We start from the raw sequence: 23,905 nt of genomic DNA on the forward strand, positions 1-23,905 counted from the left end.
GTTTTTTGGTATAGATTAGTTTGCATGTTGTTTTCCCCATTAGAATGTTAGCTTCTTGAGGGCAGGGTCTTTTGCCCCTTTTTTTGTATCCCCAGAACTTCACATATTACCTGACACATCCCAAGTGTTTAATAAATGTTTATTGTTTAATTTGTTGATCCCTCTTGGCTCATTATGACCAGCTACTCTCTAATTCCATCAGTTTTGATCTGATAACTTCACACCTCACTTAGGATAACAGAGTTTAGATTCATCTGTACATTTAAGACTATAACATGCTCAAGTTTTTTGTCTTCTTTAAAAATGTGGTCAAAGCATTATTTAATTGGTATTGCTACAGTGCTGAGAATTTAAAATAGAGGTTTATTGAAGCCAAGTTATACTTGAGAGCCAATTGTTAAAGTTTGTGAGCATTTATAATTCAGAAATGGGAAAACACTATAACTTGGCACTTGATTTATTGTTTTGTTGGTTTCTAGACTTAAGAAAGTGACAGAGGTAATGCTAATAATATAGATAAAACTTTAAAATATCACTTTTTTTTTCCAGAGAGGTAGTATTAATCCTTTACTAACAAATCCCTGATTACAAACTACATTAGGTGCTTTTTTCAAATTGCAGAGTTGAGAAGCCCATTTTCTTTTAAAAATCCTTATCTTCTCTCTTAGAATAGGTCTAAGTCTTAATTGCAGGGCAGACGAGTGGTACAGGTTAGATAATTGGTGTTAAGTGATTTGCCCATGGTCATACTGCCAGGAAGTGTCTTGAGGCCAAATTTCAGTTCCAGGCCTGGCACTGTATCCACTGAGCTACTTAGCTGCCCCAAAACTATTATATTTCTTAAAAACCTTTAGTATAAACAACTACAGATGGTGATGAAACAGTATCTTCCTAAAAGTTGCACTAATATTTTTGCTGTTATCAGAATTTTAGTGTTTGCAAATTTTTTACACATTTTATATGGATGATTACCAAAGTGAGTGCTACCGCCCCCTAGTGGGTGCTGCAGCAATCCAGGGTAGTGGTGATGGCCACAGGTGCATTTATCTTTCCTATTAATTGCTATTAAAATTTTTAAAAATTAATTTCTAGGGGGCTAAGTAATATTTTTTTCTGGAAAGGTAGGCCAAAAAAGTTTGGGAACCACTGTTTTGTATGCTTGAAGCTACAAGAGCAACAAGTCACCTATCATATGCAAGAAATTGAAAAATCAATTACATTGTTATCATATTCTAGAAATGTAAGGTTTTAATAAGTCTATATATGCAGTAGTTAATTGTAAACAATATTTACTTGACGTGCAAAAAAGTCTTCAAGAATTTACTATGAATTATTAACCATTTAATTTTATGTAAAGCAGGCATCTTGTCTTCATATTCTAATTATTCTACTGTTGACCTGATCATAAGGTCATCAGTGATTTTCTAGTATCATCAGTCTGACCAATTATCTATAGATGCTATAGCATATATATATGCTATAACATCATCTGAAACTTGCCTAAATCTGCTAGAGAACTATCTAACTCACATAGGATTATTAAACTACAGTAGCAGATGAATGAATGCTATGGATATAGAGTCCTTACATTTTAGCAAAAGTTTTAATAAACTATATCATTATATATATATATATTTAAATAAACCCTTACCTTCTTTCTTAGAATCAAAAAATTAAGTATTGGTTCCAAGGCAGAAGAGTTGTAAGGGCTAGGCAATTGGGGTTAAGAGAATTAAAAAATTGATGTAATCTTGAGTTCCATTAAGAGAGGCATAACTTCCAGGAAACCAGAGGTGATAGTCCCTAGTATAGTGATGGTGAAGCTTTTAGAACCTTTTAGAGACCATGTGTCATGCCCACCCTGCAGACTGCTTGCCTTCCCTTCCCCTTACCCCAGACAAGGGAAGAAGAAGGGGAGGGGAGAGGCTTAGTGGAGAGGGGGGAGGAAACCAGCTCTGCCTAAATCCCTCTGCCTTTCTAGTAACTAATTCTGCCTGGGACAGCACAGGTGCCCACAGAGAGGTCTCTGTGTGCCATCTTTGGCATGTGTGCTTTGGTTTGCAATCATAGCCCTAGTATATGCTTGCCTTTATCTTACCTCCACTGCAGTACTCTGTTCTGAGCACCACAGTTTAAGAAGGGTGTCAGTAAGTCAGAAATTATCCAAAGGAGAGCAACTAGGATGCCAAAGATTCATGAATCCCAAGTCATATGAGGATATTGAAAGAATCTCAGATTCTTATAGTAATCTGGAGAGAGAATACCGAGTAATTATAGTTTTGTTCAAATTTTCAAAAGACCCTGGAATTGGGGGCAACTAGGGAGCTCAGTGGATTGAGAGCCCGAAGGTCCTTGATTTAAATCTGGCCTCAGACACTTCCTAGCTGCGTGACCCTGGGTTAACCCCCATTGTCTAGCCCTTCCTGTTCTTCTGCCTTAGAACCAATACACAGTATTGATTCTAAGATGAAAGGTAAGGGTTAAAAAAAAGACCTTGGAATTCAAAAAGCTCTGGAGAAGGGATTAGAACTGTTCTTTTTGGCCCAAGAGGGCTGAACCACAAACAATAGGTAGAAGTTAAAAAGAGACCAATTTAGGCTTGAAGTTAGGGGCAAAAAATTCTAACTATTAGAGCAATTCAGAAGTAGAATGAGTTCTTTCTGCTGGTAGTGGGCTCCTTTTCCTAGGAAATCTTTAATGGAAGTTAGTTTGGATGACCATTTATTAGGTATGTTCTAATGGAGTTTCCCTTTTCTGGATTGGTTGGACTGGGTGGCTGCTGAGTTACCTTCCTAGTCTGAAATTCTGTGAATCTTTGAAGCATATAGGGGGGTATACAACAAATTTTGGATGGGAAATTACATGAAAGTTGATCAAGGACTCTATAAACAATATGTGCTAAACATGTGGATAGCCCATGTGTTCCATTGGTATTGTGGGGCAGTCAAGATAGCAGAGTAAGAGAAAGCAATACAGCCTGGCTCTCTACCATATCTCCTCCAGAGATTTAGAAAACTAACCAAACTGAATTCTTATCCCTAAAACTAAGAAAAAAGACATGGCCCATTTTTTCAGCCTAAAACTCCGTAGAGTGACAGAGAAATCTTCAAATGCTGGGTGGGTGTGCTAGATGACAACTTAGAAGAACAAAAGAATTTGGGAGACTTATATACTATTTGGGAAATCCAGGGATAGAGAAAGATGACTGATTGACATTACCATAGCTACATGGAAATGGGAGTGTTCAAACTATACTGACTGGATACTGTCTAGCTTGGGAAAGGAGCCATAGCCAGAGGCTACGGTATAAGGGAATGGGCTCTTTTACCATGGATACTAAAAAGGGCAATCCCTACACAGGCGTGAGTCTTCTTGGGAAAGGGTCTCTGATACTATGGGAGAAACTGCTGGGATAAAAGGATATTTTAGCTTTTGATTAAAATCTGTTAACTCCACCTAGCTAAAGCCCATTAAATATCTTAAGGTCTGTTGTTCAGTCTGAATCTGCTAGTCTGAGATTCCCTTCAGCGTAGATTCTCACTGGAACAGAGACAATCTTGGATCTCCAATTTACAAGCTAACCCTAAAACTTGGGGTTCATCAGATCTTACAAGTTTAGGGGTTTCTCTAGATTCCACGGCAACACAGGAGTAGGTGCCATCTGGTAGGTCTGTTGCCTACTACATAGATCTGGATGGAAAGGATCACTCACAAGCATGGGCCCTAAATCTCTACTGAATAAATTCTGGAAGTACACTCACTGTAAGTGTCTACTTCTGATCTCAGGAGCTGAGGGGCCGAGTTCTAAACTACAGCCCAGTGTTGAAACCAGCACAAAGGAATCTTGAAGCCAAAGGGAAGCCTGTAGTTAGTTTGCTATTAACCTCCAGAACTTAGTCCAGGAGAAGTCTATTGAATCCCCCAACTAGGGATAAAGTGAGAGATCCAGACCTGGGTCAGGAACTTGCAGGGCTCAGGCAAGGAAAGAAGTAGGTAGACTTTGCCCCACAACACTTGGGGACCACTAAAAGCTTATAGGTTCCTATCATGAACTGGGAAACAGCAGGACATAAGATTCCAGAAGTTCAGCCCAGACATACCTCTTGCCCCCCAAGGTATGCCCAGCATTAGAATAAAGTCCTAAGGCAATAAGTAGGCAGAAAGAATGAGCCACCCCCCCCCCAAAAAAAAAAGAAAAGAAATTCCAGCTATTATATGGTAACGGGAGCTCAAGATACAGATTCTGAAGAGAATGGATTTGAAGATATCTATAAGCAAATCCTCAAAGAAAAATGCACCTTGGACAAAAATCCAAAAATTCTTAAAAACCTTAAAACAAAAATTTTTTCAAGACCTAAGAAATGTTTAAAAAACAACAGCAGCAAACAGTTGAGTGCTATAGAGGAAAAAAGCTACAGAAAGAAAGATATGAAAAGAGAATTAACAGCTTGGAAGAAGAGGTACAAAACTTTACTGTTGAAAATAACTCCTTGAAAATTAGAATTGGCTAAATGGAAACTAATGATTTCATAAGACACCCAGAAATAATAAAAACAAAGTCAAAAGACTGAAAAAAAATAGAAATGTAAAGTATCTTTTAGGAAAACGGACTTGGAAAACAGATTAAGGAAAGATACTTTAAGAATCATTGGATTACCTTGTTAAACTGGAAAAACAGAACTATTAAATAGTCAGAAAAACCACTTTTACTTAAGGAAAGGAGTTCAGTGCTATACACCTGAGAGTGCCACCTCGAGATGACAGCTCAAAGAGCCATTAAAATTGGGAAACATAACTACCCTTTTAGGGGAATTGGGGACTGAGGGTGAGAGAGGATAATTGATTGGCTTTACCCAAGGTAAAGAAAAAAGGGGAGTTCCTGACTGGAATAACAGTGAAAGGCTATGGACACTATGGACACTTAAGGGGCTGGGCTACCTTTTGTGTAGAACTTTAGCCTAAGGGGAGAAACCTTTTGGGACAAAAGAGATACTTAACACCTGATTAGCCCTCTATACCTAAACTACTTTAAGGTCTATTGTTAGAGACTCCTAGGTTGAACTTTCCCCTCAGAGAGACTAGGTCAAACTAGGGGCTTTTTACCTTTAAGCTATGGAGGTCATTGAATCTTACTAGGCTACCAGTTTGGGGGCTTCTAGATTCCCCGTTGACACTTGTAATGTCAGTAGAATAATGGGAAGGTCCACCTCTGGCATTTTATGGTGAATTTAAGGAAAGACATGTATGAAAGTCACACAGGATGGGTTTATTAGAGAGTTCCAAAACAAACATTTAGGGTGCATGTCAGACTATGCCTGTTATTCTCATCAGTCACAAACTAGAAGATATTATGTTTACTTTCTTAGAAGACTATGGGCATTTCCAATTTAGCAATCTTATTGCATGGATTCAGATCCAGAATACTATCCTGCTTCCCTCTATCCCTCCCCCCCCCCAATCCCTTCTTTTTGTCTAATTTGGAATAAGATCCTCAATTTAACTTCCAGACCAAGGCTTTTCCCAATATAGTACATTGCCTTTTCCACTTAGAGTTTCAAGATATTTGGTGGGGCTGAATTTAAATATTTTATGTGTGTGCGGTTACATGGCTGTGGCTGTTAAGAATACCAAGAAGTATAGAGATAAATCCTATGTTGCTGGAACCTCTTCAAATATATGTGTATGTATGTAGACATACATATGTATGCATGTGTAGTTTTGTGTGTTTATATGTATTAAGATAATTGAATCATAGACCTAGAGCTAGAGGAGACTTCAGAGGCCATCTAGTCCAACTCCAGTCTAACAACTAATCATTGTACCAAGGTCGTAACTTGCTCAGGGTAATTAATACAAGCAATAAATGTCAAAGATGGTATTTGAATCTAGGTCCTCTAACTTGAACCACAGTTCTTCTATAGTGTTGTGGTACATAGTACACACAGGCCACACTGTTGTCTGAGCTGGACCTACTTTAGTATTCCAACCCCTTTAGTGTCAGGATCAGTTTTCCCTTTTCTTGACATTCACATTCTCCATTGCAGTCAGGTAAGGATTTACCATCTCCCTACATGGCCTATTTATACCCTTCTGTAGGCCCTGGGCTCATCATACTCTGGAGTTGACTGCTGCCTTAGGAAAGACTATGTAAGAAGCTTACTAACAAGGGCAAGGAAACTTTCTGTCATGCTATTTTGTGAATACTAATAAGGAATAAATGTTAATTTTTACCTTTTTTAAATTATATTTTTCTGTTTCTTTTTGTTTTATAAATACCATTTAATATTTAAGTTAAATTTTGGGGGGCAGCTAGGTGGCTCAGTGAATTGAAAGCCAAGCCTAGAGATGGGAGGTCCTAGGTTCAAATCTGGCCTCAGCCACTTCCTTGTTATGTGACCCTGGGCAAGACACTTAACCCCCATTGCCTAGCCATTACCCTTCCTTCTACCTTGGAACCAATATACACGGTATTGATTCTAATATGGAAGGTAAGGGTTTAAGAAATAAATAAAAACACTTGTACTTTGTAAAAAGTAAATGCTTTCAGATTTAAGTGGATAGTTTTGAAACTTAATTTTGAGTATGCTCATTTGCACCCTTTAAAAGATGTAAGGGTTTGAGTAGTTCATTTCAATATGGAAAGTTTTAAAGAAAGCTGCTGAGCAGGTGATCAGAAACCATGAACTTATCCCCCAACTCCCCAGGACTGCTGAATATTTTCCCAACCCATTAATTGAATGGACCAACAGTTTAAAGACAAACCAAAAAACTAGGGAACATTGAACCCCAGAGCTATTTGGTAATTATGGGGGAAATCGTCTTTGGTTATGACCATTTGGGATTATTTGGGAAATGCTGGCTAATCAACACACATTGATATAGAGTCCCTTATTAAGAGGGATTTGAGATTATATCAGGAAGAGTTTTTGAAAGGAAAGGGTAAGCCTAAAAGGCACTTCCTTGCTGAAACAATCTTGCTCTCTAGGCCTTCTGCTTGGGAAATGGCAAGGCAGAGAACATCTTAGAGAACAGAATTGGCATATCCAGCCAAGGATTATAATTGCAGCTGGAAGAGGGAAAAGTATGTAGAATTAGAAAAGCAGTAACTGTAGGGGTTGATAAGTACTAAAGAGTGTCAAGACAATTCCTGTGTTCCTGGAACCTCCCTGAAATATACAACCCAAGTCAATAATTCTCTTTCTGCTTTTTCCTCCTTTGGCTTCCACCAGGGGAAGCCCTTTTATTTCCCCACCAGAAAGATCCCTTCTTATTTTAAGCATTTATTATCTTTATAAATTGTATTAACTGTAGACATTTGATGGTTAGAGTAAACTTACTGGGAAGGTAGTGAGGAGCTGGATATTCCAAGCTAAAAAAAGTGGGTTTTGGTTTTGGTTTTGAACAATTATGTGTCCTTTTGACATATCTTCACAAAGCAGAGAGAGTTTATAAAAAGGAAAGTTATTTAAGCAATGATTTAGTGGTAGAGTGAGGAGGGCAAATAAGAACTCTTGAACAACATTTTTATTATATCATCCCACCACTGCTCCAGAAATTAATGTGGATAACATTTTAAAATCAGAATGAACCTTAATGATAATCTAATCCAAAATACTTCCTTTTAAAGACCTGAAAACCAAGTCCCATAGAGTAAAATGATTTATACAAAGTCATTCAGCTAGTTAATGGCAGAGCCAATTTCCACCCTTCCTGCTTCTCTAAAGAGTGAAACATTTAAGAGAAATTAGTATTTTTAGTGATAGATTTAGAGACTAAGGCTGCAGGGTGCATGACAACCCTTCCTAGTTCGTTTTATTTATTTATTTATTTGGGTTTCTTTTTTTCTCAATTACATATTAAAAAGTTTCCCACATTTTTCAAAGAATATTGAGCCTCAAATTCTCTCCCTCCCCACTCTACCCTACTGCTACTTAAGATGAAAAGCAATCTCATATCAATTTTACACGTGAAATCATGTCCTGGCTCATTTTAAAGAAACAACTTTTTTCTTCTGGTAGTACTCATGCCATAGGTTATCACCTCAAATCTGACTTTATTAATTTTCCATACTTTCTACTTCATTCTGTTTTAATGTAAGTCCATCCCTATCACCTCTACTCTTCAAAATAGCTTAATTGAAATACATTGTACTTCTTTTTCATTTTCTGATGCCAGTCTCAGAATTAGATTTTGTGACTAAGAGACTACTGAATACATTAACTGCCATGACCATTCTTGAACCCTGTGAAGCAGACAGTCATATTTTAGTTGATTTTACTTAATGGTATTTGTTGTTAAGGAGGAATGGGTACAAAATGAGAGGTAGAGTAGGGAGTGATACATCAGGAAATAACATGTAAAAAACAGAAAGCATTAAAACAATTAGGAACAATAACCAGGAGGCAAGTTAACATATTATAGAATTCAAGAATTTTAGAATTGGAAAGAACCTCAGGTCAACTCATACACAAAAGTAATTCTAGTATAAAATACTCCTCAATAGTCATTCAACCTCTGCTTGAAGATCTCAAGAACAGGACAAACTGTTGTGTTGGCCTTGCAGGCAGAGAGAAATCTGTTTTTCTCTCTTTGGGAATCAGGTAAAGGGACAGACTATATTTGGCCTTTTGAGAAAAGTAGGAACAAATAATGGGGCAAGGTGATCTCAAATTTGAGGAAATGTATGTGCCTGCTTGTTTTGTCTAAAATGCAGGCAAATCTATTAGATTATTGGGAAATAAGGTCCTTTCCCTTGATGACTCCATATAATCCCCACTTGAAGTTTTAAAAACTTCACTAAATTATGTTTATCTCAGTTCTTCAAATGTACAGCCAACACTTCATAACTAGAGTTGAGGGAACCGCTAGATGGTTTCATAGGTTTGCCAGTCCTGTGGAAGCAGAGTGCTCTAGTATACATCTATATATTTGGAGATCTATAGGACTAGGGAAAAGATTAAAAGAACAGTGATTATAAAGATTAACACCAGGATAAGATTCTGGATTGGCTAGAATGAGTTTGTGGAATCATGAGACATACCCAAATAAGAGAATTATGGGCATAGGGTCCAACTCATTCTTCAGTTTCTACATGGTGTTAGGAGGGAAGAAGACCTTGAATAGTATGGAAATCCATCTCCATAAGTTTGTATTGATCAATGTAGATACAACCTAAGTAGGTTGGCATAGCCTTGACCCTGAGAAGCAAGGTGAATATCTTGAGCTACTCTGTCATCAGTAATCGACTCTCAGTCTCAAGTGCCTATAGAGAATTGATTATACCGTGGCAGTAATTTCCACAGATGGAACAGCCTTTTCAAACTTGGTACCAAGGTGTGATACCAGCATACCCAGAAACCAATGGAAATACCCAGAAACCAATGGAAAATGATCAAGGAATATATTTATTGGTTGTGCTAATATAATAAAAATAACAATACTACCCAATTTAATTTACATTTTAAACACTATACCAATCAAGTTGCCAAGAGGATACATATACAGCTTGATACATACATTTAGGAAAAGCAAAAGATCTAGGATATCAAAGGAAATGATGAAACGAGGTAGGGACAAAGGGATAATAGCACTTCAAGTCTATATTATGAAGCAGCAGTTATCAAAACTGATCTGGTATTGGTTAAAAAAGAGAGAGAATACACTGCTGGTGGAGTTGTGAATCGATCCAGCCATTCTGGAGGGCAATTTGGAATTATGCTCAAAGGACTTTAAAAGAATGTCTACCCTTTGACCCGACCACACCACTGTTGCGTTTGTACTCCAAAGAGATAAGGAAAAAGCCTTGTACAAAAATATTTATAGCTGCTCTCCTCTTTGTGGTGGCAAAAAATTGGAAAGTAAAGGGGTGTCCATTGATTGGGAAATGGCTGAACAAATTGTGGTTTCTGTTGGTGATGGAATATTATTGTACTGAAAGGAATAATGAACTGGAGGAATTCCATGTGAACTGGAAAGACCTCCAGGAGTTGATGCAGAATCAAAGGAGCAGAACCAGGAGAACATTGTACACAGAGACTGATACATTATGGCAGAATCGAATGTAATAGACTTTTCTATTAGCAGCAATGCAATGACTCAGGACAATCCAAAGGAACTTATGAGAAAGAATGCTATCCACATCCAGAGTAAGAACTGTGGGAACAGAAATGCAGAAGAAAAATATATAATCGATCATGTAGCTCAATATTGATATGATCAGGGTTTTAATTTTAGAAGACATTGATACATATATAACCCAATGGAATTATTTGTCAGCTCCAGTGGGGGGTGGGGGTGGGAAGGATCATGAATCATGTAACCATGGGAAAATATTCTAAATTTAAAAAAAAATAGAAACAAACAGACCAGACAAGAAAGAAGTAGAAATAGTGTAACTATGAAACAGAAAACTTAAATTATTTAGGAACTATGAAACAGAAAACTTAAATTATTTAGGAAAGAAAATATTTCATAAAAATTGCTTGGAAAAATCTAGCAGAAACTTGGCTTTCACCAATACTTTACATGATATTCTATAATACTTTCTAAATGACTATATGATTTTTATATTCAAGATCATACTTTTGCAAAATTAGAAGAGAATTAAATCATATAACCCAGCTTCGAACAGAAGATATATTCTTAACCATAAGATATTTGCAATTATAAAATATCAAATAGCGAACTTCCATTAGATGAAACTGAAAGATTTTTGCAGAGATGGAATTAGTGCACCTAGAATTAAGAAAGAAATCATTTTGGGAAAAAACAAAACAACTTTGTATCACATTTCCTTTATTTTATTTCCTTTATTTCCTTTATTTCCCTTTATTTCCTTGGTATCTAAGATTTATAAAAATATGCAAACATAGATATATTCATAATTATATCTCTTATATATATAATTATAACAAATGCAAATTTTTGTTCTGTCATTTTCAGTTGTGTCTGACTCATTACTATAGTGGTTTATCATTTCCTTGTCCAGCTCATTTTACAGATGAAGAAACTGAGGCAAACAGGTTTAAGTGACTTGCTCAGGGTCATAACTAGTAAGTGGTCAAGTGGTCTAAGGCCAGATCTGAATTCAGGTCTTCCTGACTTCAGGCCCAGCATTCCATCTACTTTTTGTTATATAGCTGCCCTAAATACAGTGTGTGTGTGTGTGTGTGTGTGTGTGTGTGTGTGTGTGTGTGTGTAAAATCATAAGCCATTCCCCAGTAGATAGGTGGTCAAAAGATATGAACAGTTCTCAAAAGAAGAATTGTAAACTATTTGCAACCATGTGAAAATATTATAAATGATTTATAATAAGAGAAATGAAAATCAAAACTGTCCTCAGAATTAACCTCCATGCTGCAGATTGGCAAAAATAACAAAAAAATAGGAATAGTAAATATTGGTGGGATTATGGAAAATTACATTGTTGGTAAAGCTGTAAGTCAGTTAACAGTTGCACGTTGTTGGTGAAGCTACAAATCAGTACATCACTTGGCAAGCAGTTTTAAATAATGCAGATAAAGTTGCTAAATTGTCCATACTCTTTGACCCAGGGATTCTCTTATTTGGCTTATATACCAATGAGGTTTGTTAAGAAGAAATCCTCATAGACACCAAAATATTTAGAACAGCACTTTTCATGAGAGCAAAGAATTATAAAATAGATGTCCATCAATTGGAGAATGGCTAAACAAATTGTGATAGGTTTATACATATCCTTTGTAAATAAGGAAAGTCTTGACCAAGACACAAAAACACTGAAAAATCTACTTGAACTGATGAATAGTAAAATAAGCAGAGTCAAGAAAGAAATACATACAATAGCTACAACAATGTAAATGGAAACAGTGACTCCCCAAAAAGGAATATATTCGCAAAAATTACAAAGCACAAGAATGGCTTGAAAAAGATGTGAGAAAACATATCCCACCTCTTTGAAGAGACAGAAGGTTCACAAATATTTTTCTTTGCACATTTTTTGTTTTATGCTGTTTTTTCCCTCTTTTTTAAAAAAATCCTTTAAAATACTATTTGTTATGTTAAGTGGCCCTTTGGAAAGGGGGATACCCAGCGAAACTATAAAAGAACTCTTCATTTTGAAAATTCAGTTTTATTTTCAGTTCTAAGCTTCTCTCTTTCTCCTTTTCACCTACCCATGAAGAAGTCAAATTCCTTGGGGCAGCTGGGTAGCTCAGTGGATTGAGAGCCAGGCCTAGAGATGGGAGGTCCTAGGTTCAAATCTGGCCTCTGACACTTCCCAGCTGTGTGACCCTGGGCAAGTCACTTAACTCCCATTCCCTAGCCCTTACCACTCTTCTGCCTTGGAGCCAATATTGGCTCCAAGACAGAAGGTAAGTATTTAAAAAAAAAAAAAAAGTCAAATTCCTGTATTAGGCTGACCACCAACGAGAAATAAAAAAGCAAGAAAATATATTCAAATCTGTGTGCTGTACATCAACTCTCTATCTGGTGTGGTAGATAGCATGTTTCATCACATTGTGTAGTCATTTGTAAGTTGTGTCTGATTCTTCATGACCCCTTTTAAGGTTTTCTTGGCAAACATACTGGAGTGGTTTGCCATTTCCTTCTTGAGCTCATTTTATAAGAAGAGGAAACTGAAGTAAACAAGGTTAAGTGACTTTCCCAGGATCACCCAGCTAGTAAGTGATGGAGATTTTAACTCAGGAAGATGAGTCTTCCTGACAAGCCATTATACTATCTAGCTCTCCCTGAAAGAATAATGGTCTTTAAACAGAAATAGTGGAGCTTGAAATGTTTGGGGAGAAAGGTAAGAGTTTGTTTTTGGACATTCTGAGTTGTATCCGGGACATCCACTTTGAAATATCCATAGGCAATTGGTGATTAAGAACTAAAGGTTAAGGGCAGCTGGGTAGCTCAGTGGAGTGAGAGTCGGGCCTAGAGACCGGATCCTGGTCCTAGGTTCAAACCCGGCCTCAGCCACTTCCCAGCTGTGTGACCCTGGGCAAGTCACTTGACCCCCATTGCCCACCCTTACCACTCTTCCACCTATGAGACAATACACCGAAATACAAGGGTTTAAAAAAAAAAAAAAAAAGAACTAAAGGTTAAGAAGAGTATCACTGCTCTGACAGAACCCTTTCCCCCAACCTTTCCCAGCTATCCTGTATTGGTTTTTAAAGTTAGATATATTGCTCAGATTACTAATATTTCCCCTTAAATGATAGGTTGCTGATTGATTACCATTAGTGCTTTTTCTTGGGTTTTAAAAGAGATTATAGGAAATAAGTCAAATCTTTAGAGATTCTACCTCAGTAAATGCCACTGCTAACATCTTAAAATGTTGTTTTGTATTATGACGAATAACAGGGAGACACAGATTATTTTATAGTTTAATAATATAGACATATACCATATAACATTATATTATATTATATAAAATAAATAATATAGACTTGAGTAACAATCTTTTGTACCTACAGAGTATTTTATTTTATTTTTTTTAAGACATTTTTTTAAACCCTTACCTTCTTTTTTTTTTTTTTTTTAAACCCTTAACTTCTGTGTATTGGCTCCAAGGCAGAAGAGTGGTAAGGGCTAGGGAATGGGAGTTAAGTGACTTGCCCAGGGTCACACAGCTGGGAAGTGTCAGAGGCCGGATTTGAACCTAGGACCTCCCATCTCTAGGCCTGACTCTCAATCCACTGAGCTACCCAGCTGCTCCCCCTACAGAGTATTTTTTTTTAACCCTTGTACTTTGGTGTATTGTCTCATAGGTGGAAGAGTGGTAAGGGTGGGCAATGGGGGTCAAGTGACTTGCCCAGGGTCACACAGCTGGGAAGTGGCTGAGGCCGGGTTTAAACCTAGGACCTCCTGTCTCTAGGCCTGACTCTCACTCCACTGAGCTACCCAGCTGCTCCCCTACAGAGTATTTTAAAATGCATTTACTTTATGGATGTACTTACAAAGGACAATTCTTATTTACAGAACTATTCTTATGGTAATAGATTTGTCACCCACTGTAGCACACGTGGGTCACAGGCCTCCCCATACTTAAGGATAAGTGGGGTATATACCCTTCAGGTGATTAAATCTAAAAGTGGGTGAGGGGAGAATTAATTCCATCTTCATAATATTGAGGCAAACTAGGTTAAGTGATTTTCCTAGAGTCACTCAGCTACAAGTGTTATTTTTAAAAATGATGAAGGCCGATATTATAAGGGAAAATAGTATTTTAATTAATGCCATGCTGATAGATAAATCGACCACACTCCTGTAAAATATCTATTCAAAATGCCACCAGTACCTATCTCCTGCCACCTTGTCTCTCTCCTATGCCAATGAACCCGCTCAGGTAGCAAAAGAGACCGTCTCACGCCCGCCCTCAAAATTTAAGCTGCACTATACGTTGGTTCCCAGTATCTGACATAATCACATCAGAAACCAGAAACCCATTGGAATCATGGGAAATGTAGTCTCAAAGTTCCCCACATGTCCACAGGAAGTCCCTCAAAGTCCCTGAATTCCAAACACACATTTCCCCCTGAGATCCGGCAAAAAAAATGGTTGGCCCTTTTTTCTTCGCTGGATTTGTAAACATAGTCAGCTTCTAAATTGCAGGAATTTGGGGATAAAAGAAATGGATAAAACTAGCCTCATTGACAAAAAGCCAATTTGGGGCAGTCCCCTATTGGCATAAGAGTATACATTTGAAACAAATGTATTCAACCCATTCAACTCCCCATAGTTCAAATCAACTGCACCCCAAAGTTCAATTTTGAATCTTCATAATCCAGTGAAGGCTCATCAGGCATCTTCATGGTGTGGGGAGATGGCATAATCCTTATCCTGAAATTACTCTCAAAGAATTTAAACTTTACATTATAGTTTATAAAACATACATTTCCTTCTAAGAATTACACATTTCCCCCAGAAATTACTTCTAAAAGAGATAAATATACATATATTTTTACATTATTGAATTAAAAAAAAAAACTTAACTCGCATCCCCCTGAGGAAAATTCTAAACAACACATTTCTCAGCTAAAGATGTATGGCTGAATCGCGGGGTTGTATGGAATCAATTGGCAAAAGAAAAAAAAATAAAAAGAATAACAGGCCCTTGAATCAAGACCCAATTAAAGTGATTTAAGCAGTTTGCAATTAACCATTCAGGGCCAGGACTATAGAAAATTGCCATCTCTATATAAATAAGAGAAATGAGGGGAACGTCTCTCTCTGGTCTGATTTGCCTTCAACTTCTCAGGGAATGAGCCATAAATGATAGCCAATCTTAGGTGCTTCACTAGGAATTTAAGTTAAAGGGGACTCTTGTCCTCTAAAATGTTAGAAGAGAGTGGGACTCGAAAAACTCAAACCCCAGTTTCAAGCCCTTCAGTATTGGCATAGAATTCCTGCAATCCATGCAGATTCTCAGTCAATCTCCATGAGCTTGTGGCTCTTTTAGCACTTCTCCTGGAATCAGACAGAGAGGCATTAAATCACAGTCCCATAATATTTACCAATAATTGGCAGGTTACCATAGTCTCAGGCTCTTCAGGTATGCATCATTATATCAAAAATATATTTGCATTAAGCTTATATCACTGTAAAATAAAAAAAGGATAAATAATGATTATATATGTACTTCCAGGACAAGATGAGAAAAAAATCAATTGCTCCAATTAAAAAATTTTAAAGAACAAATATTGCATTGCACATGTAAGGAAGAAAAATAAAATGTCAAAAAAAAAATAGCTTAGAACTAGTAAAGGGTTTTTACAAAAAGAGCAGATTCACAATGCACATTCAAATAGAGTGCCATAATTTTTCTAATAACACATTTTAAAACAATAAGAAACAACCCATTATTATAGTCACTTGCTATGATGTATAAAAATCATAACAAATTTCAAACTTTGGCTAAGATATTTTCTCAACAAACTCTGTTACTGCCTCCATAGCAAAATCTGATATTAAAGAAACCTTCTGGTTTAAATTATCCTCAGGAATTCTAGATCCTTCTGATAAAAAAGCAGTCTAAGACATATAGACTAACACAAGTATACACAAGTATCTGAGAACATAGTTGAATTCAGAAAGCCTTACTGACTTAGGTCTGGCCCTTTATCCACTACACCACTTAGCTACTAAAAGGTCAAAGACCTGCGTTAGTAGAAAGCATTTCTTCCTGGGAGCTACACATACCAGTGAAATTACAGGTCCAGTCTTGATCCCTGTCCTTCTACATATATTTTCCCAACATTTTACATTCTGTGAATTAGTGCATTTTATGATTAAATATAAACTTTAAATAATCAGGTGAATAGACATAATCTTGTAGTTATATAACTAAGCTTTGCTTTAAATAGTTTTGAAAACCAAGTCTTGTGGACAAGACTGAATAACTCTTAATAATAGGTATAGAATAAGAACCCAGTGAGTACAACCCACTTAGCAATTATAACAGAAGGAATATTTGGGGAAAAAATCCAAGATATGACTTACTTGGTATTTGGGATTTGACTAATATTAGGTAGTAACAGCAATGTTCAAGTTTCTATAGAGAAAGCCACTCTCATAACATAGTTATTTTTCTTTAAGTTTATTTTCTGTTATTCAGAATTTGATAAGAATCAACAAATCTCCACATAAAAAGAATTGAAAATGGGGATTATATATTAAGCCACAAATCTTTATTATATATTTTTGTTTACTTTTTAAAAGAGCATATATAAGAAATTAAAGTCTCAGTTTCAGACACTATTTTTTTTTCCTTTTTAGCATCACCCCATCCCCTAGCAAATCTTCTCCCCTCATTACAAAATACAAACCCTCCCTTGTAAAAAATACCTTAGTCAAGCAAAATGTTGGGCATCTGAAAACTTGCATTTCATGGTGCACCTCTATTCCATCAACTTTTGTCATACTTCATTATCCTTCTTGTGCATTGGCCAGAGTTTTAAATCTTTCAAAGTCATTTTTCTTGATAGTGTTGTAATTATTGTATAAGGGCAGCTCGGTGGCACAGTGGATTGAATTCTGGGCCTGGAGACAAGAAAACCCTTAAGTTCAGATCCAACACTTACCAGCTGTGTGATCCTGGGCAAGTCACTTAACCTTGTATGCCTTGGTTTCTTCATCTTATAAAATGAATTTCAGAAGGAAATGGCAAACCACTCCAGTCAATCATTGTTTAGCTCATTCTATTGGTTCTTTTATTTTACTTTGCATCATTTCCCTGCTTTCTCTGAATCTATTACTTTTGTAATTTCTTATGATATATTTCATTTATATTTATTTTCCACAACTTGCTTGGCCATTCCCCAATTAATGGGTACCTCTTTAAAACGTAATTCTTTACTACAAAAAAAGTGTAACTATAAATATTTTTGTACACATCCTTTCCCTCTTTAATCATTTTGAGGAATATATTTTTAAATGGGATCACTGAGTGAAAAGGTATGTACCTTGAGTATTAATCTAAATTGCTTTCCTTAATGGTTGGACCAATTCACAGTTGCACTGATAGTATTTGGTTTGTCTACATTCACAGCCTCTCCAACAAATGTTGTTTTCCTTTTTTTTTTATCTTTGTTAATCTGAAGCTTGTGTGTTAATCTGTTTAATTTGCATTTTCTTCTTATTTGTAACTTGGACAATTTTTTCATGTGGCTATTGATAGTTTGGATTTCATCCATTGAGAATTTCCCATTTGTGTTCTTTGACCAGCTATTCTCAACTGTGCTTGAATGGCTTTTGTTCTTATATATTTGAATCAATTCTTCTCAAAGTTTAGATTGAGAACTTTATTAGAGAAACTTCACTGCAAAGATTTTTTTCCCCCATTTGACTATTTTCCTTCTAATTTTAGCTGCCTTGCTTTTGTTATTGCAGAAGCTTTTGAGTTGCAGAGAGTTGTAAAAGATAATTCCTTAATTCCTTCTCTAATATGTTTGTTATGTGACCTTATATATTCAGGTCACATTGCCATTTGGAGTTTATTATGTTGTATGATATGAGATGTTAGTCTAAAACTAATTTGTGCTAGATTGCTTTCTACTTTTCCCAGTAATTTTGGAGTGATGATGAATATGTTACCCACTAGTTCATCTTTACATTTCATTAGTACCATAATATATGTTCATTTGTTTCTCTAGTTTATGTGCTTAATCTTATTCACATATCAACTTTTCTGTGTTTAACCAGTACTAACTAGTTTTGGTGATTATTGTTTTATGGTATCTAGTGCTGCTAGATCATCTTCTTTCCCATTTTTTTCGTTATTTCCCTTGATAGTCTTAATATCTTCTTTCTCTTGTTTGTTTGTTTTTCCTTGATCTATAAAGTAATCCTTGGAACTCTGTATAGAACTAAATAAGAAAATAATTTAGTTAGTGTTATTAACCAACATGACATTTAATATCATTCCCATTATTTAAGTTGCCTTTATCCCTGTTACAAATGTTATATAAATGTTGAAAAACACTGAAATTGGCAGTTTGTTTTTCTTTTCTCTTTTAGTCAATATAGTTAATCCTTAATCTTTTTTGTGGATTTGCTATTGGTGATATTGCTTTTGTTTTTCCAAAAACCAACGCTTAGATTTATTGAAAAGTGGATTTTTTGCTTTTAATATTGTTGATATCTTTTTTATTTTTAGAATTTCTGTTTTGTTATTTATTTGGTTTTTAAAATATTGTGGTTTTTTTCCCCTTACTTTACATGTGAAATTTATTGATCTGTTCTTTTTCTTGTTGATGAAAGTGTCAAGAGGTAGACATTTTCACCAGGGGACTGCTTTGGCCAAGTCCTCAAAATTAGTAGATTATCTCACTGACATTTCATTGATGTCATTATTTGAAATTTTCTGTTGTTTCTATCATTTATTCTTTGACTTGCCAATTCTTTAGGACAAAAGGGAAATACTGCATGTAAAAAAATGAAAAGGGTGGAGGAGCTATTACTGGCCACTGGCCCGGTGAAGTCCTGCAGCAGGGGTGGGAAATTGACATAGAAAGTGAGAGTTTCTGAACTGATTTAATCTTGCAAATTGATGAATTTCTAGGGATCTTGAAATTCAGGAGAGTGGTTTGATGGAAAATAATGAGGTGAATTCTCTGGGTGCCTTCTTCAAACTGGGGATCTGGGAGGAGTTTCCAGATATCCATTTCCCACCCTCTCCAAACAAGAGTGACAGAGAAGGCCTATTGAGGAGGTGTGAATTTCAGAGTTGGTTTCTTTTTGTAGAATGATGGGTTTCAGGAGATTATGAAGTCTAAGAAAGTAGCCAGGGGGGAAATAGTGAAGTTTGGACTGAATCCTAACTCCTATTATTATAGCTGTGTGATCTTAAACAAGTACTTATCTCTCTAACCCTCTGTTTCCTATAGCACAGTGGTTCCCAAATTTTTTTGGCTTACTGCCCCCTTTCCAGAAAAAGATATTACTTAGCCCCCTGGAAATTAATTTTTTTTTAAATTTTAATAGCAATTAATAGGAAAGATAAATGCACCTGTGGCCATCACCACCACTCTGGATCGCTGCAGCACCGACCAGGGGGCGGTAGCACTCACTTTGGAAATCACTACTATAGCACCTAACTCACAAGGTTTTTGTCAGATCAATTGAGGTAATGCATCTAGTATTTATTATTAAGCTTGAAATGCTATATAAATGATAGCTATCATATACCGTGTTATATCATGTTATAGTTAAGCCAAAGTTATCTTTACCTAACTTATTCTTCTGTTCTTTATAGTTCTCTGCATATGATTTCATCCCAGCTCCAAAATTAAGGCTCTCTCAAGGAATGCCAGTCAGTGATGATTTATGTTTTAGCAGAAAAAGAGTGTCAAGGAATTTATTTCAGAATAGCTTGGATTTTAACCCAGAGCCGCCTCATGTATATTCTGGTAAGTAAAAATTGCAGATAGAGAATATGCTTAAATAAGTAAAAGACTATTTTGTACTCTGAAATTGATTAATTCAATAAACATTTATTTATATAACCTAAATATAAAAGGTCATAGCACAAAAATTTATATCTTTCATACCTGAGATAGAAGGAAATTAAATGAAATAAATCATAAAAGACAAAGTTAAGTATTTTATCTGCCAATTTTTTCCCCTCAAACAAGATTAGTGCTAAAATAAGAGTTCCTCTTGATTGGAGGAAAAAATCTTTTTATCATTTAACTTAAGTATAAAATCCACACAGGAGATAGACACAAATATGTAAGAAAAAGAGCCATTCTCTATGTTTCATATTAGGAAAGTCACAAAACTTGATATCTTTTGACCCAATGATCCTCATTCTGAGAATATACTACAAGGAAGTGTGAAAGATAGTAAGAAAGGCATAAATAAATAATAAATGCAACAGTATTCATAACGGAATTGTTGTAGCATATATCTTAAAACAGAGGGTGTGCCCATCAGTTGTGATTGACCGAACAAACTGTGGCATACAAATGTAATCAAATATTACTTTGTACTGTGAAATAAATATTTAATCCAATTTTTAAAATGATTAAGTACTTATTAAGTAGTAGACACTGGGCATAAAAGAGTAAAATCAAAATTTCCTGACTTCAGGAAAGGCCCGTCAGATTTGGCAATACAAGATACTTAGTAACTATTAAAAAATATATTTTCAAAAAGGAGGTAAGATTGAAAGCCACATTGAAATAAGTAGAGAAGTGGAAAGGAAATGGAGGAAATTAGTATAGAGAGTTTTATCTACAGACTTGCTGTGGGAGTAGGGAGAGATATTGGATGATAGCTTGAAGGGATGGTAGGGCCAAGTGAAGGTTTTGTCAGAGGAAATGGGAGAGAATGGGATTCAGACCACTTAATTAGTAAAGGGACTGATCTTAAGGAGCTGAAGAGTCACCTGTCCATTAAAGACTGAAGCAGTGGAAGAGAGAATAAGAAATGATATTGATGGAGTTTGAGATGTAGAACTAGAGAACAAAGGAAGTTGATAATTGTTGACTTCTTTACTTTCCCCAAGAAATTATGAAGCATGGTCATCCTCTGCTGAGATTAGTAGGAGGCTTTAAAAAAGGGAAAGTTCATAACATATTCTATCGATAATGTGATGATGAATCAGATAATGCAAAATAAAAGAATTACTCTTCAGCAGTGAAAATCTAGTTCAGGCTGTAATAGATTTGTGGCCAATCTCATATGCATAGTTGTGTGTTTTCTTTTGAGGTTGGAGTTTTGGCAGATTATAAGCAATGAAAGGGCATGGAGAAGAGGATTTGATGGTGAAGAATATTGTGCTGTTGAACTGGTTAATTATACACTCATGATGTAGCTTTGCTGTTTACATATATGACTTTAGGAAAGTGACACTCTTTAAAATGAAGGGAGGGAAAATAAAATAAGGCATTGGCATCAAATTGCCAAAAATGATAATTATTAGGAGTCTGTGGGAAGGAAAGCAGACATATCAGGGACAGTGGATATAATGCCAGGACTAGAGTTAGGAGGACTAGAGTTAGGTTCAAATGTGACCTCAGACACTTTTTTAGCTATGAGTTCCTGGACAAGTCACTTGACTCCAGTTATCCTTGTCATTCTTCTATCTTAGAGTTGATACTAAGACAGAAGATAAGTTTTGAAAAAAAAAAAAAAGAAAACAGACACACTAATGCACTGTTGATAGAGCTGTGAATTGATCCAACCATTCTGTAAAGCATTTTGGAACTATGGTGCCCAAAATGTTGTCTGGGTTGTGAGTTTGACCCAGCAATGCCTCTGCTAAATCTATTCCAAAAAAAAACAAAAAGATTATAGAAAAAGAAGGACCTATTTGTACGAAAATATACATAGTTGCTCTTTTTTTCTAAATTATGGGATGACTGAACAAATTATGACCATGATATAGTATTTGTGCCATATAAGATGACTAAAAGAGACATTATCAGGAAAAACTGGGAAGACTTGTGCAAACTGGTGTAGAACAAAAGAAATAGAACCAGTGTGTGTGTGTGTGTGTGTGTGTGTGTGTGCGCGTGTGTGTGTAATATAAATTTATGCTGTAACAACATTGTAAAGAAAAACAAATTTTCAGAACTCTGATTAATGCAGTGACCCAACACATTTGCAGGGAACCAATGATGAAACATACTTTCCACTTCCTGACAGACAGGTGGTAAACTAAAGGTATAGAAGAAGACATACATTTTCAGTTACAACCAATGTAAAAAGCATTTTGTTCTTTGACCATTAAAAAAAGACTTTTTAATAGGGAGAATAAAACACTGCTCTAAGAGGCATGAGAATACGGTATTTCCCATGCTTATGCTAAAATCATATAACGTTCTTTGAAAGATGGAATAAGAGATAACTTTGCACATACTTCTTTCCCAGTAATAAAAGATGTCCTTTGTAGAATCCAAATGATCATTATGTGCAGTATTCCATACCTTTGCTTGCCTACTTCCTCCCCTGCCCAGGGAAGCTCTTTAAAAGCAGGAACTAGGTCAGTTTTATCTTAACCCCACCTCCTAGCACACTAACACATAGTAGTCAGGCATTTATAAAGTCCTGTTGCTTTGTTAATTGATTGATGATGGCATCTAAAGAGACTTCTTTTTAAAGATAACATGTTGATAACATTGCAAAGTCTCTTAAATTACTTAGAAAAAAACCAAGCAGATGAAGAATGGCTATTGTCCAGATTACTATCCCCAGATTCTTTTGTGGTTGGGAAATGTAAATATGACAGTTATGTGGGGAGTGGAGGTGGATTAAGGGATTAAGAAATGGGGTAATAGATCATTTTAAAGACACATGGAAAGACTTCTGTAAAGTGATGTAGAATGAAATAAAAAGTATCCGAACATTTTATACTGTAATATCAACATTATAAAAGCAAACAATTTTGAAGACTTTTATGAACTGATAAACAGAACTAGAAGAACAATGTACACAGTAACAACACTATGTATATAGGATACTGTGTATCAAAACAACCTCAAAAAGATAACTTTAAGGACAGTTAGATAGCACAATGGATAGAGTGCCAGGCCTGAAGTCAGAAGGATCTGAGTTCAAATCTGGTCTCGGATGCTTCCTAACTCTGTGCCCTTGGGCAAGTCACCTAACCCCAATTTCCTAGCCCTTGTCTCTCTTCTATCTAAAATAGATATTGTAAGAGAAAATTAAAAAAAAATTTTAAATAAAAATAAGCTATGAGAAGTATAATGGATACAGTGATTCTCCATAATGCCATAGACTGAAGATAAAACATGTTATCCATTTCTACAAAGAAACAATAGATTTAGGATGCAGAATAAGACACACATAAACATATATACAGTAAATTAAAAAAAATTATTTTGCTTGACTATGCATATTTCTTAAAAGGAATTTGTTTTTCTTTCCTAGTTTTTCTTGCTAGTACCTTCCCCCTACTGATTATTTTCAGTTTATCCTGAATACATCTTGTTTGTACTTATTTGTTTTCACATTGTCTATCCCATAGGAATGTGAGCCCCTTGAGAGGAGGAATTGGCTTGCCTTTGTATTCTTAGTGTATAGCACAGTGCCTGGCACATAGTAGGTATTTAATGAATGTTTATTAATTGACTGAATTTTCTTTCTTTTTTAGTAGGTGGGAAGGGGAGGGGAGAAAAAACAGATTTCTCTTAATTAAATAGGTTTTTTTTAAATTAAGAGATAGGAAGATGCCATAGATGTGAGATCACTATTTTAGTTTTCTTAACTGTTTTTCTTTGTCACAAAGAATCTCTCACAGAGTAGAAGTAATCTCTAAATGTTTATAATGTAAAAACATAGCATATCAATAAAAATTTAGGAGGAAAAAGCCAAATGAGAGATGACTAGTGGAGGGAGCCTGTGTGTTTCATCTTTACCCGTGTAACATTTAGAGGTAGAAAAAAAAACCCCAGTG

At 35.8% G+C, this 23,905-nt stretch overlaps 1 protein-coding gene across 2 annotated transcripts in view; it reads left to right on the top strand.

The window, feature by feature from the left end:
- Positions 1-23,905, top strand: part of TOGARAM1 (TOG array regulator of axonemal microtubules 1) — a 96,608-nt gene that overhangs the window by 17,961 nt on the left and 54,742 nt on the right. For both annotated transcript variants that reach the window (XM_044664905.1, XM_044664906.1), the window contains exon 2: positions 19,739-19,892. In XM_044664905.1, the coding sequence (XP_044520840.1) occupies positions 19,739-19,892 (154 nt within the window). The remainder of the gene's footprint in view (positions 1-19,738; positions 19,893-23,905) is intronic.

The sequence above is a fragment of the Gracilinanus agilis genome, chromosome 2 (genome assembly GCF_016433145.1).
Source record: "Gracilinanus agilis isolate LMUSP501 chromosome 2, AgileGrace, whole genome shotgun sequence".
Lineage (NCBI taxonomy): Eukaryota > Metazoa > Chordata > Mammalia > Didelphimorphia > Didelphidae > Gracilinanus > Gracilinanus agilis.